This window comes from Saimiri boliviensis, chromosome 20, assembly GCF_048565385.1.
Source record: "Saimiri boliviensis isolate mSaiBol1 chromosome 20, mSaiBol1.pri, whole genome shotgun sequence".
NCBI lineage: Eukaryota > Metazoa > Chordata > Mammalia > Primates > Cebidae > Saimiri > Saimiri boliviensis.
In genome coordinates, this window is record NC_133468.1 from 33,340,046 (window position 1) to 33,358,755 (window position 18,710).

Genomic DNA, 18,710 nt, shown 5'->3' on the forward strand with positions numbered 1-18,710 from the left:
TGGGCATCTGGAGGGCAGCATCTAGCCTCGGACCTCTCCAGCCCCTGGCGTCCGAGCACTGAGCCGGAATCCTGCTGGTAAATGTTGCATGATTTATCATCAGGGACAGTGAGGCTGGCAGAGGCCTGTCCTGCCCCAGGTGACAATTGCCCTAGGATCCTGAGCCTCCTCCCGATCCTACATGCCCTTGTGGACAACCCCAAGGAGGCGGAGCAGGGGTAGTGGGCCAGAAAGACTGCCCAGGTGTACCATGTCACAGGCAGGCAGGGAGGTATTGGGGACATTTATTTCTTTTTTTTTTTTTTTTTTTTTTTTTTTTGAGGCGGAGTTTCGCTCTTGTTACCCAGGCTGGAGTGCAATGGCGCGATCTCGGCTCACCGCAACCTCCGCCTCCTGGGGTCAGGCAATTCTCCTGCCTCAGCTTCCTGAGTAGCTGGGATTACAGGCACGCGCCACCACGCCCAGCTAGTTTTTTGTATTTTTAGTAGAGACGGGGTTTCACCACGTTGACCAGGATGGTCTCGATCTCTCGACCTCGTGATCCACCCGCCTCGGCCTCCCAAAGTGCTGGGATTACAGGCTTGAGCCACCGCGCCCGGCGGGGACATTTATTTCTGATAGAGACTGGGGCAAGCTTTGGGCTTAGGATAACCATCCCTGACCCTCATCTAGAATTAATCTCTCTCAGGTTCCAGAAGCTTCAGGGCCTGTCCCAGCCCAGGCTCTGCAGCCTGGGCCAGGGAGGAGGCGGAGGGGCACATGGGCTGCCCTGGAACCCCTCAGGAAGACCCCTCGGCCGGAGCGCTGAACGTGAGGTGTGTGGTGTACGTTCTCACACTCTCTGTCTTCTCTGGGCCTGAGAGGGACGTGCTCCTGCAGCTGTTGAAGCTTGGGAAGGGAGGAGAGAGGGAGAGATGATGGATGGTGAAGAAAGGCTCTGGCCGAGCTCCCACAGCCGTTGGCTAGCATGCTCCCACCCATCGCATAGGGGAAACTGAGGCTCCACTGGTTGGGCGGAATTAACCAAAGGGACCAAGGCAATTTCTCCAAACCTCACAAATGTAGCTCCTCCCTCCTGCTCCCCACCACTCTCCCCCTCCACCCTCCACACCCCAGGATTCTGCTTAAATATTATCCGCCTGGCTGGGCGTGGTGGCTCACGCCTGTAATCCCAGCAATTTGGGAGGCTGAGGCCGGGAGATCACCTGAGGTCAAGAGTTTGAGACCAGCCTGGCCAACAGAGTGAAACCCCGTTTCTACTAAAAATAGAAAAAATTATCCAGGCGTGGTAGCACACGCCTGCAATCCCAGCTACTCGAGAGACTGAGGCAGGAGAAGTGCTTGAACCCAGGAGACGGAGGTTGTGGTGAGTGGAGATCGTGTGATTGCACTCCAGCTTGGGTAACAAGAATGAAACTCTGTCTCAAAAAAAATTAAAAACATCATCTGCCTGTCTCTCCTGATCCAAACCCACCACCGGCTCCTGGAGTCACCCTTCTCCACCTTTTCTCCAAGTCCCACCAGAGCTAGATCTCCTCTTTTCTCTAGGAAGCCTGTGGACACCCTCTGGGGCCCAGGTTCAGACACCTGAGCTCTGTATGACACTTTTTTTTTTTTTTTGAGATGAAGTTTCAATTTTTGTTCCCCAAGCTGGAGTGCAAGGATGTGATCTCGGCTCACAGCAACCTCTGCCTCCCGGGTTCAATCGATTCCCCTGTCTTACCCTCCCAAGTACCTGGGATTACAGGTGCGTGCCACTACGCCCGGCTAATTTTTGTATTTTTAGTAGAGACGGGGTTTCACCATGTTGGCCAGGCTGGTCTTGAACTCTGGACCTCAGGTGAGCCACCCACCTTGGCCTCCCAAGCTGTTGGGATTACAGGCGTGAGCCATCTCTCCCAGCCGCCCCCTTTTTTTTCTTTTTTTTTTTTTAGATGGAGTCTCACTGTCGCCCAGGCTGGAGTGCAGTGGTATAACAGCTCACTGCAACCTCCACCTCCTGGGTTCAAGCCATTCTCCTGCCTCAGCCTCCTGAGTAGATCACAGGCGCCCACCACCACGCCTGGCTAACTTTTTGCATTTTTAGTAGAGATGGGGGTTTCACCATGTTGGCCAGGCTGGTCTTGAACTCCTGGCCTCAGGCGATCCGCCCGCCTCAGCCTCCCAAACTGCTGGGATGGCAGGCGTGAGCCAACGCACTCCGCCTGTATGACGTCTTGAGGCGATGCCCAGAGCTTGGCCGCAAAGCAATTCACCTCCACCTGGGGCGTCTGCAGGCCGCCCTCACTTGCAATCCCAGATACTGTCACCAGGGGGTGCACGGTGCCCACTTGGAAGGTGGGCAAGCGGCGGGCGGGGAGGAGCTAGAGAGGAAGGGGTTACCAGCCAAGCGCCCCGCCCCTCCCAAGGGGCTTGGGTGGTCTGAGCCGGGTCCACTCACCAGGTGTAGATGAGCACGGCCAGGAGGGCCGTGAGGAGGAGTGCCAGGAGGACAGACAGGATGGCGATGATGACCACCGTGCCCGGGCTCTGGGGGCCGCCGACAGCGCGGAGTTCCTGGGCTGAGGGCGGTGATGGGGGCGGCACCGGTGGGCGGGGAAAGACATTTTTATCCGACCTGAAGGGGCCCTTGGGCAGTACCCAGACCAATCACTTCCCGGCCTCCACTACCACCGCCCAGGCCTGGGGGAGGGGCGCCTGCTGATGGCAGGATGGTCGAGTGGTCGAGGTGCCTCTGATTGCGTAGCGGGCCCCAGCCCATCCTCAGTCCTCCGGTGCCCCCAGGCCCCCGGCTCCTGCCCCTGCCCCTACCGTTTGACCCGAGCCACTGGCCCCTACCTTGCTGCAGGCGGGTGTCGTTGGACCACTCGGTCTCCGCCACGGGTCCTTTGTCATTCATCACCAGGAACTTCACCCTGAATGGGAGATCAAGCATTGGGCATGGTGGTCCCCCGGAGTCCTGAAACCATCAGGCCTTGGTGCCTGGAGTCTCGGGAGGGGGCCGGAGGCTGGGGCTAAAGAGCCCAGCAGAATGGGTTCAAATCTCGGTGTGACATTTCCAGCGGTGTGATGGTGTGACAGTGGGAGCGCCCCTCCCCCTCTCTGGGCTTCTGTGTCCTCATTTGGGAAAGGTAGCGGGTGGGTATTAGATCTCTCAGAACCGAACAGTCATGAATCAAGCATTTAGTGGGGAGACACCCTGCCCGGGAATGCCATCTGGATGGAGAGACGCCACCTGAGTGGTCCACTGGGTCCCTGGGGACTGGGGTTGGAGGAGAGGAACCTTCTGCACAAGAAAAGCAGGAGAGGCCGGGCGCGGTGGCTCACACCTGTAATCCCAGCACTTTGGGAGGTTGAGGCAGGCAGATCACTTGAGGCCAGGAGTTCGAAACCAGCCTGGCCAACATGGTGAAACCCTGTCTTACTAAAAATACAAAAATTAGCTGGGTGTGGTGGCAGATGCCTGTAATTCCAGCTACTCAGGAGACAGATTAGACTATCCCTTGAACCTGGGAGGTGGAGGTCGCAGTGAGCTGAGATCACGCCACTGCACTCCAGCCTGGGTGACAGAGCAAGACTCCATCTCATAAAATAAATAAATAAATAAAAAGCAGAATTCACATAATTCCTGAAGGCCTTCCCAGCCGCTGCCTGCTGCCTCCTCTTCCCTTTGGCTGGACTGGAGCAGGGGACCCAGGCACCTCTGGGGCCCCAGAGAGCCTCCTAGGAGCTGCCCCAGGCAGAAGCAGCCAGGGCCTGGTAGAGCTGCTCACCTGTAGGGGCCCGGGCCGGGCAGCGGATGGTTGCAGCCTGGTTTTGTCGGCTGGCAGTGGGTATCATTGCCGACACGGAGGACACGGAGCTGGCTGCTGGCCTGGCCGCGCTGGTACAGTGCCCGGCTGGCCCTCATCGTGAGATAGTAGCCCGTCTGGGAGAAGCTGGCAGGAGCAGGGATGTCCTGGTTTGTCTGTGGGGCGGTGAAGCTCTGGGTGGCTAAGAGTGGCACCATGGTCAGACCGGGTACACAGGCAGGATCCCACCCTCCATACCAGGCCTGACAGCCCTCCCCGGCCCCATCCCTGCAGCACCTGCTCGCTGCCTCTCCCCACAACACACCTGCCTGCTGCTGCTCTCAGGCCCGCAGGCCCATTTCACAGGGAAAAACCGAAGCCTGGCCCCAGCAGCACCCACCGTTGCTGAGGGCCACCACCAGCCAGATGGTATCCACGTCCGAGATGTTGTGGCCGTCGAACTGGCCCAGAGGCTGCTCCAGTGTGAAGGTGGACTGGGTGAGCCTCCCCGCCAGGGTGTCCTTTGAGAGCTGGGGCAGGTAGTGGATGCGCTCTGGGGCAGTTGGAAGGGGAGGGCAGAGAGGAGAGGTGCAGTGGGGCAACCAAGCCCCCATCAGCTCTGGTCTCCCCTGGCCCAGATCCAGACTTAACTTGGGAGCCCAGGTTACGGGCACTTCCTGGGAGGTCAGGTCCGGCATGAACCAGGAAGCTTCCCCGGCAACTCTGTGTCCCATCGGCATGAGTGGGAGGTCTGAGTCCAGCCCCTGGCCCCTCTCTTAGGACCCTCGTAGGGCTGGGCACTGTGGAAGGTCTAGGACAATGGCGGCCTGGGAGGCCCCACCCCAGCGATGGGCACAGTTCTCCCGGGCCGGGCCATGTTGGGATGCAACTGGAATTTCGGGGCAGCCTGAACCTGCCTGAACTCTGCTGCTCACATGCCCAGTGACCTCCATCTGAAGCCCCTCCAGTTCCACCCACACGATCTAGGTTGTTTGGCTTGCTGAGATGCTGTGTGGCTTGGCAGGCACTTGGGGGGGGGGCGGCACAGGAAGGGCCCCTTGGCTGAGACCCCAGGCTGGGAGGGATACAGACTGCCCAGAGGGTCCGGAGGCTTTGAAGCCAGAGCTTGGTTCTGAGTCTAAAATGCCCTCTCCTCCACGACGATGGGTTCTCTGCTGCCTCTGCCAGGGCCCTAAGGCGTCTTCGCCTTCAGGACCGGGTCCCCCGCTCAGACTCCCACCGCCCCTCCCCAGGGAAGCGCGGGAGATGAGGTCAAGCATCCCAGGTCCGCACACCAAAGGGAACTCGGGATTGCCGACTTGGCTTGTCTCCAGCCTTGCTGGTTGGAGAGCTCACACCGCCTCAGCTTCTCCCTGAGCCTCCTAGGCAGGAGCACGACCCCAGCCCCCCTCCTCTCCCCAGCCCCGAATTGGTCCAGGAGGAGCGGAAGGATGGAGTGGACTTCTGTGCACGCCTCCGGCAGCTGCCTCTGTTCTGTTCAGCTCAGTTAGATTCGATTCATTGCCGTTGAATTCAACTCAATTCTAAAGGTTCAGACTAGAGTCTTCCTTGGGGGCGATTGTCATGATTCCTTTATTTATTTATTTTTTTTTTTGAGACGGAGTTTCGCTCTTGTTACCCAGGCTGGAGTGCAATGGCTCGATCTCGGCTCACCGCAACCTCCGCCTCCTGGGTTCAGGCAATTCTCCTGCCTCAGCCTCCTGAGTAGCTGGGATTACAGGCACGCGCCACCATGCCCAGCTAATTTTTTGTATTTTTAGTAGAGACGGGGTTTCACCATGTTGACCAGGATGGTCTCGATCTCTCGACCTCGTGATCCACCCGCCTCGGCCTCCCAAAGTGCTGGGATTACAGGCTTGAGCCACCGCGCCCGGCCATGATTCCTTCCTTAAGAGCTCTCAGTCCTAGCTCTGAAGCCCAGGGCACTCTGCATGCAGTAGGCACTTAATATTTGTAAAGACAAGTGGAGCAGGCAGAGATTGGTGGGGGCAGAGATTGGAGGATTTTATCTCTCAGCCTGTCCAATTTTTCTTTTCTTTCTTTTCTTTTTTCTCTCTCTCTCTTTCTTTTTTTTTTTTTTTTGAGACGGAGTTTCGCTCTTGTTACCCAGGCTGGAGTGCAATGGCGCGATCTCGGCTCACCACAACCTCCGCCTCCTGGGTTCAGGCAATTCTCCTGCCTCAGCCTCCTGAGTAGCTGGGATTACAGGCACGCGCCACCATGCCCAGCTAATTTTTTTTTTTTTTGTATTTTTAGTAGAGATGGGGTTTCACCACGTTGACCAGGATGGTCTCAATCTCTGACCTCATGATCCACCCACCTCGGCCTCCCAAAGTGCTGGGATTACAGGCTTGAGCCACCGTGCCTGGCCCTCTCTTTCTTTTTTTTTTTTTTTTGATGGAGTCTCACTCTGCTGCCCAGGCTGGAGTGCAGTGGCGTGACCTAAGCTCACTGTAACCTCCGCCTCCCGGGTTCAAGAGATTCTCCTGCCTCAGCCTCCCGTGTAGCTGGGACTACAGCCTCCACCCACTCCACCTAGCTAATTTTTGCATTTTTAGTAGAAATGGGGTTTCACCATATTGACCAGGATGGTCTCGATCTGCTGACCTTGTGATCTACCTGCCTCAGCCTCCCAAACTGCTGAGATTACACGCGTGAGCCACCGCGCCCGGCGTCTCTCTCTTCCTTCTTTTCTTTCTTTCTTTGTTGCTTTTTCTTTCTTTCTCTCCCTTCCTTCCTCCCTTCCTCCCTCCCTCCCTGCTTTCTTTTCTTTTTTGAGACAGGGTCTTGCTATTTGGCCCGGGCTGGAGTGCAGTGGAGTTCACTGCATGGGCTCAAGCCTTCCTCCCGCCTCAGTCTCCCAAGTAGATGCATTCCACCACACCCAACTAATTAAAAAAAAAAAATTTTTTTAGAAATGGGGTCTTGCTATGTTGCCCAGGCTGGACTTGCCAGTGCTTCCTGCGAGCACACATTCTCCTGGGCTTCTTTAAACCTCTCCTCATGGAAGGAGGCAGTGAGCCACGTGTGAGAATCTGGCAACAAGGCGAGCTCTGGGGTCTGTCCTGCAGCCTGTGATGCAGTGGGTACCCTGTGCCCACCCCCGCCCTCACTCACCCACGCCCGTCCCAGGCTGGACACGGGTCAGTAGCAGCAACAGCGACATGAGCAGTTGGCACTGTCCTGCAGAGAGCCCCGTGGCCAGGCCAAGCCTCCGGCTGTTGTCCATCTGTCTGTCCATCCGTCTGCAGTGCCAAAGTCCGGGAGGCTCCCCTGTCTGTGGTCCGTGCTGGGCTAGGGGAGGCTGTTTCTGGCAACTCCCGATGCCCCTCCCAGGTACCCCCTCCTCCCAAACAACTGGTTGGACAGGTTTGGGGGCAGAATCTGCCGGCCCAGTGAATCTGGCACCACCAGGGAGGGGTCCAAAGAGAACAATCAGTTGCAAGACAAGCCTGGACTCCCCACCCTACCCCAGGAGCACCTGGCCAGGGAGGGGCTGAGGAAGGAGGAGGCAGTCCCCAGGGGCAATACCGCTTCGGCTGGCTGGCTCGTGGATACTCTTGTCCAAATAGTCCCCAACCTGGCGACTCTTCCTTTAGGACCTGAGGAGGGAGGACCGCTTGAGCCTGGGAGGCTGAGGCTGCAGTGAGCCAAGATGGCACCACCACCCTCCAGCCTGGGTAACAGAGTAAGACTCTGTCTCAAAAACCAAAAAAAAAAAAAAAAAGAAAAAGAAAAAAGAAAAGACATAGATGGTGTGTCTATTTTGGGTTCATAGAGAATGCTGGTCAAGGAAGCTCCCTGGAGTCCCTTTTACGTACTTATTATTATTGTTATTTTCTGAGACAGGGTCTCACTCTGTTGCCCAGGCTGGAGTGCAGTGATGCGATCATAGCTCACTGCAGACTTGACCTCCCAGGCTCAAGGTCTTGGTTCATTCAAGCAGCGATAACAAAGCGCCAGAGCCTGAGTGGCTTAAAAACAACAGACATTTATTTCTCACAGTTGTAGAGGCTGAGAAATCTAAGATTAAGACGTGAGAAGAGGCCAGGCGTGGTGGCTCACACCTGTCATCCCAGCACTTTGGGAGGCTGAGACAGGAGGATCACCTGAGGTCAGGGATTTGAGACCAGCCTGGCCAACGTGGTGAAACCCTGTCTCTACTAACAGTACAAAAATTAGTAGGGCATGCGGGCGTGCACCTGTAATCCCAGCTACTTGGGAGGTTGAAACATGAGAATCACTGGGGACGGGGAGGCTGAGGTGAGCTGAGATCACGCCACTGCGCTCCAGCCTGGGCAACAGAGTAAGACTCTATCTCAAAACAAACAAACAAAAAAGGCCAGGTGCGGTGGCTCAGGCCTGTAATCCCAGCACTTAGGGAGGCCAAGGCAGGCGGATCATGAGGTCAGGAATTCAAAACCAGCTTGGCCAACATGGTGAAACTCCATCTCTACTAAAAATACAAAATTTCGCTGGGTGTGGTATTGGGCACCTGTATGTAGTCCCAGCTGCTTGGGAGGCTGAGGCAGGAGAATCGCTTGAACCCGGGAGGCTGAGGTTGCAGTGAGCTGAGATCGTACCACTGCACTCCTGCCTGGGTGACAGTGTGAAACTCTGTCTCAAAAAAGAAAAACAGACTTAGGAAGAGCTGGTGTCCGTTGATTTGTAGAGTGCCTTCTAGCTGTATCCTCACATGGGGGAAGGGTCAAGGAAGCTCTCTGGGGTCTCTTTTATTTATTATATTATTTTTTTGAGACAGGGTCTCACTCTGTTGCCCAGGCTGGAGTGCAGTGGTGTGATCACAGCACCTTGCAGCCTTGACCTCCCAGGCTCAAGCGATCCTCCCACCTCAGCCTCCTAGTAGCTGGGACTGCAGGCATGAGGCACCATGCGCAGCTACTTTTTTTGTTTTTTTGTTTGTTTGTTTTGAGACAGTCTCACTTTGTTTCCTAGACTGGAGTGGAGTTTCACAATCTCAGCTCACAGCAACCTCCGCCTCCCGGGGTCAAGCGATTCTCCTGCCTCAGCCTCTCGAGTAGCTGGGATTACAGGCGTGCACAACCACTCCTGGTTAATTTTTGTATTTTTAGTAGAGATGGGTTTCATCGTGTTGGCCAGGCTGTTCTTGAACTCCTGAACTGATGTGATCCGCCTGCCTCAGCCTCCCAAAGTGCTGGGATTACAGGTGTGAGCCACTGCATCCAGTTGCCCAGCTAATTTTTGTAACTTTTTGTAGAGACAGAGTCTTGCTATGTTCCCCAGGCTGGTCTCAAACTCCTGGGCTCAAGTGATCCTCCCACCTCGGCCTCCCAAAGTGCTGGGTTATAGGCGGGAGCCACGGGCCCTCTCACTCCCTTTTGAAAGGCAGTTGAAAGCAGACATCAGAATGTGGGAAGAGCTTACTTCCCCTTTTTGAAAACACGTTCTTGCTCATTGACTCATCCTCTCCTCAGGTCCTCAGATGTGGGCAGGGCAGGTGTTATGACTAATCTCATTACACGGATGAGAAGAAACTGGGGCCCGGCAGGGAAAAACGCTTCCTGCAGTCCCAGGGCAGGTCAGCAGCAGGGCTGGGCACCAACCCCGGGTCCCGGCACCCAGGCAAGACTCCCTCTTTTCCTTTTTTTTTTTTTTTTTTAAGACGGGGTTTCGCCATGTTGATCAGGCTGATCTTGAACTCCCGACCTCAGGTGATCCGCCCGCCTTGGCCTCCAAAGTGCTTGGATTACAGGCATGAGCCACCGCGCCCAGCCTTTTTTTTTTTGAGGTGGAGTCTCGTTCTGTCACCAGGCTGCAGTGCAGTGGTACCATCTCAGCTCACTGCAACCTCTGCTTCCTGGGTTCAAGTGATTCTCCTCTCTCAGCTTCCCAAGTAGCTGGGATACAGGCTTGTGCCACCTTGTCCAGCTAATTTTTGTATTTTTAGTAGAGAAAGGGTTTCACCATGTTGACTAGGCTGGTCCTGAACTCCTGACCTCAGGTGATTCGCCCACCTCAGCCTCCCAGAGTGCTGGGATTACGGCATGAGCCACCACTCCTGAACTGAAATGCCTTTTTTTTGAGGCAGAGTCTTGCTCTGTTGCCCAGGCTGGAGTGCAGTGGTTCAATCTGGCCCACCGCAACCTCCATCTCCTGGGTTCAAGCGATTCTCCTGCCTCAGCCTCCTGAGTAGCTGGGATTACAGGTGCGCACCACCATGCCCGGCTAATTTTTGTATTTTTAGTAGAGATGGGGTTTCACCATGTTGGTCAGGCTGGTCTTGAACTCCTGATCCTGTGATCGCCCGCCTCGGCCTCCCAAAGTGCTTGGATTACAGGTGTGAACCACCTCACCTGGCTGAAATGCCATTTTTATCATACACTGCAGACTAATACATCCTCAGGGTCACCTCCCAGCTTGATGTGGGACAAGCCGCCAAGGGTGTCCTCACCACGGCCCTGCTCAGGCCACCTGCTGGCTCAAGTTTGTCCCTGCCACCCCAGGCACACAGGCGTCCAGCAGTCCTCTCTGGCTTTGCATTTATCCTGGGGCAGCTGCAGGTGACAATCTCTGGAAGAGGCAGTAAGAGGAGCCAGGACACAGGCCAGTCTGAGGGACACACTCCCCCCACAGTCCTGGAGAGGGACCTGCGTGTTTCTGCACCCGAAGGGCAGGGCCTGGGTGGGGAAGACTGGGGCTGGGGGGAGGCTGGACTCTGCAGGTCTTTGGAGCTGCGGTCAACATGGAAGCCAAGCCCCTCGTCTGCAGAGAGGCTGCGGCTGCCAGCCCCTCAAACAGGCAAAGCACCTCCCAGCAACCATGCAGAAGAGACGCCGACAGCGACAAGGGGGGCCAGAGCGGTCCCAACACCAGACACCCCACCTCCGCCCTCTGCCATTTTCCTCCTCTGGGCCAGCCCTGGGACCCTGGCACAAACTCAGGAGGGGAGAGAGGCCATGCAAAGTGACCACACTGTACCCTCTGTCCTGAGAGCCCGGGTACCGGGAACCTGATGTTCTGTGATTTAGAAAAATGAGGCCAGGGCCGGGCACGGTGGCTCACACCTGTAATCCCAGCACTTTGGGAGGCAAAGCTGGTCGGATCGCAAGGTCAGGAGATCGAGACCATCCTGGCCAACATGGTGAAACCCCATCTCTACTAAAAATACAAAAAAATTAGCTCAGTGTGGTGGTGCACGCCTGTAGTTCCAGCTACTCATGAGGCTGAGGGCTGAGGCATGAGAATTGCTTGAGCTCAGCATGGTCTGGGGAGGTTAGCGGGACAAAGGGTGGAGCGGAGTTTGCAGTGAGCTAGGCTGAGATAGCGCGACTGCACTCCAGCCTGGGTGACAGAGCATGACCCTGTCTGAAAAGAAAAAGAAAAATGAACCTTACACCTTGAGGGTCATAGAGACTTTCACGCCTGCCTGTGTGTGTGTGTATGTGTGTACTCAGGTCAACTTCCGGAATTTCTGTTTCATTCTTTGGATCACTCTGTCTGTTCAGGTGTCAGTAATGGACTATTTTAATCCCTATATATATTTTAAATTTTTTTCTTTTTTGAGATGGAGTTTTGCTCTTGTTGCCCAAGCTGGAGTGCAATGGCACAATCTCGGCTCACCGCAACCTCCGTCTCCCGGGTTCAAGCGATTCTCCTGCCTCAGCCTCCCTAGTAGTTGGGACTATAGGCATGAGCCACCATGCCTGGCTAATTTTTTGTATTTTTAGTAGAGACGGGGTTTCACCATGTTGGACAGGCTGGTCTCGAACTCCTGACCTCAGGTGATCCACCTGTCTCAGCTTCCCAAAGTGCTGGGATTACAGGCGTGAGCCACAGCGCCCGGCCAATCCTTGTATTTTTATAATCTGCTTTGTTCTGTCACAGTATAAATGATCGCTCTCGAGCCTCACTAGTCAGCTGAGTCCTTTGTTGAATGCCTCTTTTCTCCATTAAACTGTAACTCCCTGAGGGCAGGGACTGGGTCTGTTTACCTGTTAGTTCTCCCACTGACTCCCCACTGCTGGCCTAGGGGTCTGGCACAATAGTTGTGTCCAATAATTTTTTTTTGAGGCAAAGTCTTGCTGTGTCACTCTGGCTGGAGTGCAGTGGTGCAATCGGAGCTCACTGCAGCCTCAAACTCCCAGACCCAAGTCATCCTCCTGCCTCAGCCTCCTGAGTAGCTGGGAGTACAGGCACATGCGACCACGCCCATCTAATTTTTAAATTTTTTCTTTTTTTTTTTTTTGAGATGGAGTTTCACTCTTATTGCCCAGGCCGGAGTGCAGTGGCACGGTTTCGGCTCACTAAAACCTCCACCTCCCAGGTTCAAGTGATTCTCCTGCCTCAGCCTCCCAAGTAGCTAGGATTACAGGTGCCCGCCACCACACCTGGCTTATTTCCATATTTTTAGTAGAGACGGGGTTTCTCCTGACCTCGAATGATCCACTGGTCACGGCCTCCCAAAGTGCTGGGATTACAGGCATGAGCCATCACGCCCAGCCAATTTTATTTTATTTTATTTTATTTATTTATTTATTTTGAGACGGAGTTTCGCTCTTGTTACCCAGGCTGGAGTGCAATGGCGTGCTCTCGGCTCACCGCAACCTCTGCCTCCTGGGTTCAAGCAATTCTCCTGCCTCAGCCTCCTGAGTAGCTGGGATTACAGGTACACGCCACCATGCCCAGCTAATTTTTTGTATTTTTAGTAGAGACGGGGTTTCACCATGTTGACCAGGATGGTCTCGATCTCTTGACCTCGTGATCCAGCCGCCTCAGCCTCCCAAAGTGCTGAGATTACAGGCATGAGCCACTGTGCTCAGCCCTGACAATTATTTTTGACAGATAACAGGGACATCTCTCTGCTTTCGGTGTCTGGCCAAGGAGCCCCAGGTGACATTTGTTTTATAGCATCAGGACCAGACTGTCACGGCTGCTGGGTAGAGGCCAGCTTCCATGCTGCGTCCTGGTGCAGATGTCCCCAGCTCCAGTGAGTATCACGGTGAGGGAGTGGGCTCCAGGTGCCCAGAGGGGCCAGAGGGATGGCTATACCAAGCTCTGGGGAATAGCTGATGCCCCAGCACCTGCCTGCCCACGCACCTTTGGGGTGACTCATGAGGCAGGGTGGGGCTCCCACCTGGGGCTCTCCCAAAAGGCAATCGGCTAGAAAGGCTCTGAGAGGCCCACCCAGCCCCTGGTCTTCAAACAAGTAACCATTGTACCCATTCATCAAGGAGGAACAGAGGGAGGTGCTTTCTGCCTCACCCCACCCCCAGCAGAGAGAGACCCCAGGTCAGCGCCCAGGACTCTGGGCAGGGAGGAAAAAGGCAGGTGACCCAGTCCCTGCTCCTCCACCAGCTGGGCCTCAGGCCTCTCCCCAGACCCTGATGGAAATCTGTCTGTGATAATAATATCAAGAGGGAAAGGCCCCACGCTTCATCCACCCCATCCTGGCTCTGATTTTTTTTGTTGTTTTTCTGAGACAAAGTCTCTCTCTGTCACCAAGGCTGTAGTGCAGGGCACAATCTTGGCTCACTGCAACCTCTGACTCCTGGGTTCAAGTGACTGTCATACCTCAGCCTCCTGAGCAGCTGGGATTACAGGCATGCACCACTACACTTTGTTAATTTTTTGTATTTTTCATAGAGACAGGGTTTTGCCATGTTGGCCAGGCTGGTCTCGAACTCCTGGCCTCAAGTGATCGGCCTGCCTAGGCCTCTGAAAGTGCCAGGATTACAGACATGAGCCACTGTACCCGGCCCTTTTTCTTTCTTTATTATTATTATAATTTTGTTATTTTATTTTTATTGATTTATTTTTTGACACGGACTTTCATTCTTGTTGCCCAGGCTGGAGTGCAACGGCATGATCTCGGCTCACTGCAACCTCTGTCTCGCAGGTTCAGGTGATTCTCCTGCCTCAACATCCCGAGTAGCTGGGACTACAGGCACGCCTGCCACCATGCCTGGCTAATTGTTGTATTCTTAGTAGAGACGGGTTTCACCACATTTCAAGCTGATCTTGAGCTCCTGACCACAGGTGATCCGCCCACCTCAGCCTCCCAAAGTGCAGGGATTACAGGCGTGAGCCACTGCAGTCAGCCTTTTTTTTTTTTTTTTTTTGTATTTTTAATAGAGACGGGTTTCACCATGTTGGCCAGGCTGATCTCAAACTCTTGACCTCAGATAACCCACCCACCTTGGCCTCCCAAAGTGCTGGGATTACAGATGTGAGCCACCTCGCTGCCCAGCTCTTTCTTTTAGTAGGGGAATGCTTCCTTCAAGTGAGATCTCACATTGTTTACTGAGGTTCTACTATGTGCCAGGACACGTGTGGGCTTGGGTTGTGGGCAAACAGCTGAACAGAGGGAATGTGGAGGTTGGAAAAACTGTGGGGATTTGATCCATGCTTCCAACAGATTGCCATCTGGCCCCTGCTGTGCCAGGTACAACGGAAAACAAAAACCAAGTCCTGCGTTAGTGGAACTGACGTCCTGGGTGGAAGGGCGGTGACTCATGCCTGTAATCCCAGCACTTTGGGAGACTGAGGCAGGCGGATCGCAAGGTCAGGAGTTCAAGACCAGCCTGGCCAACATGGTGAAACCCCGTCTCTACTAAAAATACAAAAATTAGCTGGGCATGGTGACTTGTGCCCGTAATCACAGCTACTCTGGAAGCTGAGGCAGGAGAACTGCTTGAACTGGGACCCGAGAGGTGGAGGCTGCGGTGAGTCAAGATGGTGCCACTGCACTCCAGCCTGGGCTACAGAGCAGCAGCAGGGTGCCTCCCTCATGAACAGCTCTCTAAGGACAGAGGCTGGAGCTGAGCCCTCCGCTGAGCCCCTGGCTCTAAATCTGTTGTCCTGCCCAACGGTGGCTGCTCCAGGGAGCAGGGGTGGCTGCCGAATGAGCAGTCAGGTGTGTCCCTCAGCTCTTGTTTCCTTCTGGCCTCTTCTGAGAAGGTAGTGCCATCCTGCCCTCTACCACAGGCTGGGCAGCTTCCCAGGCTGCTGTGGGCGGAGATCAGAGGGAGATCAGGGAGACGGTGGGCTGGGTTGTTGGGGGCTCAGTGCCCTGCAGCGTCGCCTGGAGTGGAGACGCCCACTCTGTGCTCCAGCTGTGACCCTCTATGGACAGTGGGGAGGGCTGATCTCTGCAGAGTGAACTTGTGTCCCCAGGCCTGGGGAGGGGATGGGAGGCTCTGAGGTGGCAGCAGTGCACGGTCAAAGTGACAGCTTAGGCTGGATGTGGTGGCTCACACCTGTAATTCCAGCACGTTGGGAGGCTGAGCAGGGAGGATTGCTTGAGCCCAGAAGGTGGAGGCCAGTGTGGGCAATGCCGTAAGACCCCCGTCTCTACAAAAAACTGAAAAATTTGCCGGGCTCGGTGGCTCACCCCTGTAATCCCAGCACTTTGGGAGGCTGAGGTGGACGGATCACCTGAGGTCGGGAGTTCAAGGCCAGCCTGATCAACATGGAGAAACCCTCTCTCTACTAAAAATACAAAATTAGCCAGGCATGGTGGCGCATGCCCGTCATCCCAGCTACTTGGGAGGCCGAGGCAGGAGAATCGCTTGAACCCGGGAGGCGGAGGTTGCAGTGAGCCGAGATTACGCCACTGCACACCAGCCTGGGTGACAGAGTGAGACTGTGTCTCAAAAAAAAAAAAAAAAAAAAAAAAAAGAGGGATCAAGCAGCTCTTGCTTGGGGATGGCAGGGCTGACGGAGAGAAACGGGTGGTTCAGAGACCCCAGGGAGGCAGAGCCGACACAGGAAGTGAGAGGAGGGAGGGCGGGCGGGTGGTGCTTCCCGGCTGCGGTGCCCACCTGCTGCCCTCCGAATTCCTCTGATTTTTGGCCTGCTGAGTCATCTGCGAGTCATCACTTCACCACAGTCGCTGTTCTTCCTTTTTAACAATGCATTCATTTTGAACCATTGAGCCATATGTTCCAGGCCAGTGGATTTCGTGGCGTGTCCCCAACTACACCGTCCTGGGGAATATTTTAAATGCCATTTAATAAAGGATTCTGCACCGTGCCATTCCGATGACATGTCCTGCTCAAAGCCGTCACGAGCTGGTACTCAAGGGGCTGGGGCTTGGCTGAGGACCCTCTTGGGTGTGACTCTGGGGGCAGAACGCCCTGGCACAGCTCCCCAGGGCCTGATGTGATCGTGCCTGTGCTGGACAGGCCCTTGAGTTCTTTTTTTTTCTTTTTCTTTTTTTTTTCTTCTTGAGATGAAGTCTCATTCTGTTGCTCAGACTGGGGTGCAGTGGCTCACCGCAACCTCCACCTCCCGGGTTCAAGTGATTCTTGTGCCTCAGCCTCCCGAGTAGCTGGGATTACAGGCACACGCCACCTCGTCTGGCTATTTTTTGTGTTTTTAGTAGAGACAGGGTTTCACCATGGTATCCAGGGTAGTCTCCAACTTCTGGGCTCAAGTGATCCTCCCACCTCGGCCTCCCAAAGTGCTGGGATTATAGGTGTGAGCCACCGCACCTGACCCTTTCCTCATTTTATTTATTTTTTATAGAGATGGGGTCTTGCTGTGTTGCCCAGGCTGGTCTTGAACTCTTAGGCTCAAGAGATCCTCCTGCCTCAGCCTCCTTCTTTCCTTCTCTACTTGACAAAAGTCCATTTGCCCTTCAAGATTCAGCTCAAGCCCGGGCATCATGGCTCTCGCCTGTAATCCCAGTGCTTTGGGAGGCTGCGGTGGGAGGACTGGTTGAGTTCAGGAGTTTGAGACCAGCCCGGCCAACATGGTGAAACCCTGTCTCTACTAAAAATACAAAAAAATTATCTGGGCGTGATAGTGGCTGCCTGTAATTCCAGCTACTCAGGAGGCTGAGGCAGGAGAATCACTTGAACCTGGGAGGCAGAGGTGGCAGTGAGCCAAGATTGCACCACTGCGCTCCAGCCTGGGCAACGAGAGAAAAACTCTGTCTCAAAAAAAAAAAAAAAAAAAAGAAAGAAAGAAAAAGAAAGAGAAAGAAGAGAAAAAGAAATAACCCCCAGGAAGCCCCCTTGACTCTCAGCGGGGGCCAGCATTCACCCCTAGCCTGAAGATCTCTTTAGAGGGTGTTTCCAAGGTCAGCTTCCAGGTGGCTCCGCAGTGGGCTCAGAGAGGCTCTGCAGAAGGGAGGGGCAGCTGCAGGCTCGCACGGGAAGTCCCTGGCGCTATGCCTGGCATCAGCATGGATTCTGACACCAAGAACAAACACAGAAGGACCCCAGGACACGCAAAAGCCTGAGGCCAACATGGCGAAACCCTGACTCTACTGAAATATAAAAAAATTAGCTGGGTGTGGTAGCAGGCACCTGTGATCCCAGCGACTCAGGAGGCTGAGGCTCGAGTATCACTTGAACCCGGGAGGCTGAGGCTGCAGTGAGCCGAGATCGTGCCATTGCAGTCCACCAAAAAAAAAAAAAAAAAAAAAAAAAAAAGGCTATGGTAATCCTGCTCCTATCTGGTCCTTGAACTCTGGGAGGATTCATTCATCTTCTCATTTTCTCATGTAGCAAACACCAGTGGCCCCCTACTCTTCCCTGACATACCCCTCTGGGGCCCGGCCCCTACCTGGGTGTCCTGGGTCTGAATAGGACAGCATGAGACAGTTTCTGCTGGGAGTCACTGATGGGGAGATGGTCTTTTAACTCTTGTTTTTTGTTTTTTGTTTTTTTTGAGACGGAGTTTCGCTCTTGTTACCCAGGGTGGAGTGCAATGGCGCGATCTCGGCTCACCACAACCTCCGCCTCCCGGGTTCAGGCAATTCTCCTGCCTCAGCCTCCTGAGTAGCTGGGATTACAGGCACGCGCCACCATGCCCAGCTAATTTTTTGTATTTTTAGTCGAGACGGGGTTTCACCATGTTGACCAGGATGGTCTCGATCTCTTGACCTCATGATCCACCCGCCTCGGCCTCCCAAAGTGCTGGGATTACGGGCTTGAGCCACCGCGCCCAGCCTTGTTTTTTTTTGAGATGCAGTCTGGCTCTGTCATCCAGGCTGGAGTGCAGTGGTGCGATCTCAGCTCACTGCAACCTCTGTTTCCTGGATTCAAGTGATTCTCCTGCCTCAGCCTCCTGAGTAGCTGGGATTACAGGTGTGCGCCACCACCCCTGGCTAATCGTTTTCCAATTTTTAGTAGAGATGGAGTCTCGCTATGTTGCCCAGCTGGTCTGGAACTCCTGGGCTCAAGTAATCCTCCTGCCTCGGCCTCCCAAAGTGCTGGGATTACAGGTGCAAGTGAGCTGTGGCGCCCAGCCTATCACAGTGGTGTAAATTAAAGGGGCTGGCTCCCCTGACCAGACGTCACCCGGGACACCAGGGCATTTGACTGAATCTGTTTCTTTTTTTTCTTTTTTTTTTTTTTGAGATGGAGTCTTGCTCTGTCTCCCAGGCTGGAGTGCCTGGCGCCATCACGGCTCACTGCACCCTCCACCTCCCGAGTTCAAGCCATTCTCTTGCCTCAGCCTCCCGAGCAGCTGGGACTATAGGCGCGTGCCACCACGCCCAGCTTTTTGTATTTTTAGTAGAGACGGGGTTTCACTATATTGGCCAGGCTCCTGACCTCATCATCCTCCCACCTCGGCCTCCGAAAGTGCTGGGATTACAGGCGTGAGCCACCGCGCCCCCTCCTCCCGCCCCCGAATCTGTTTCTGTCTATACCTGGAGGGGTTCCGGTGGCTGGTGGGGGTGCAGGCAGCATGGAGGGGTGCAAGGGCTTGCTCGGGAAGGGAACACGGCGGAAACCACATACCTTGCATTGGTGCCTGGATTTCCTGGCCCAGAAAGGCATGTTTTCCTGGGGTATCAGGAGATGGGGGGTACTTCAAAGTACAAGCCAGGACAGCAATCAAGGGACAGGCTCGGGGTAACCCCATGGGACAGAAGCTGAGCAGGGCCCTGGGCACAGAGGGTCGGTT

General features: G+C 54.8%; 1 protein-coding gene across 1 annotated transcript; it reads right to left on the bottom strand.

The window, feature by feature from the left end:
• Positions 1-296: 296 nt before the first annotated feature.
• Positions 297-18,668, bottom strand: LOC101039179 (uroplakin-3b-like protein 1). Its single transcript, XM_010344668.3, has 8 exons — positions 18,545-18,668; positions 7,344-7,414; positions 6,930-7,089; positions 4,192-4,344; positions 3,774-3,993; positions 2,839-2,915; positions 2,441-2,561; positions 297-888 (listed from the first exon to the last, which is right to left on the bottom strand). Exons 1-8 carry the CDS (start codon positions 18,666-18,668, stop codon positions 780-782), a joined length of 1,035 nt encoding a protein of 344 aa, XP_010342970.2. The 3' UTR covers positions 297-779.
• Between the last annotated feature and the right edge of the window lie 42 nt (positions 18,669-18,710).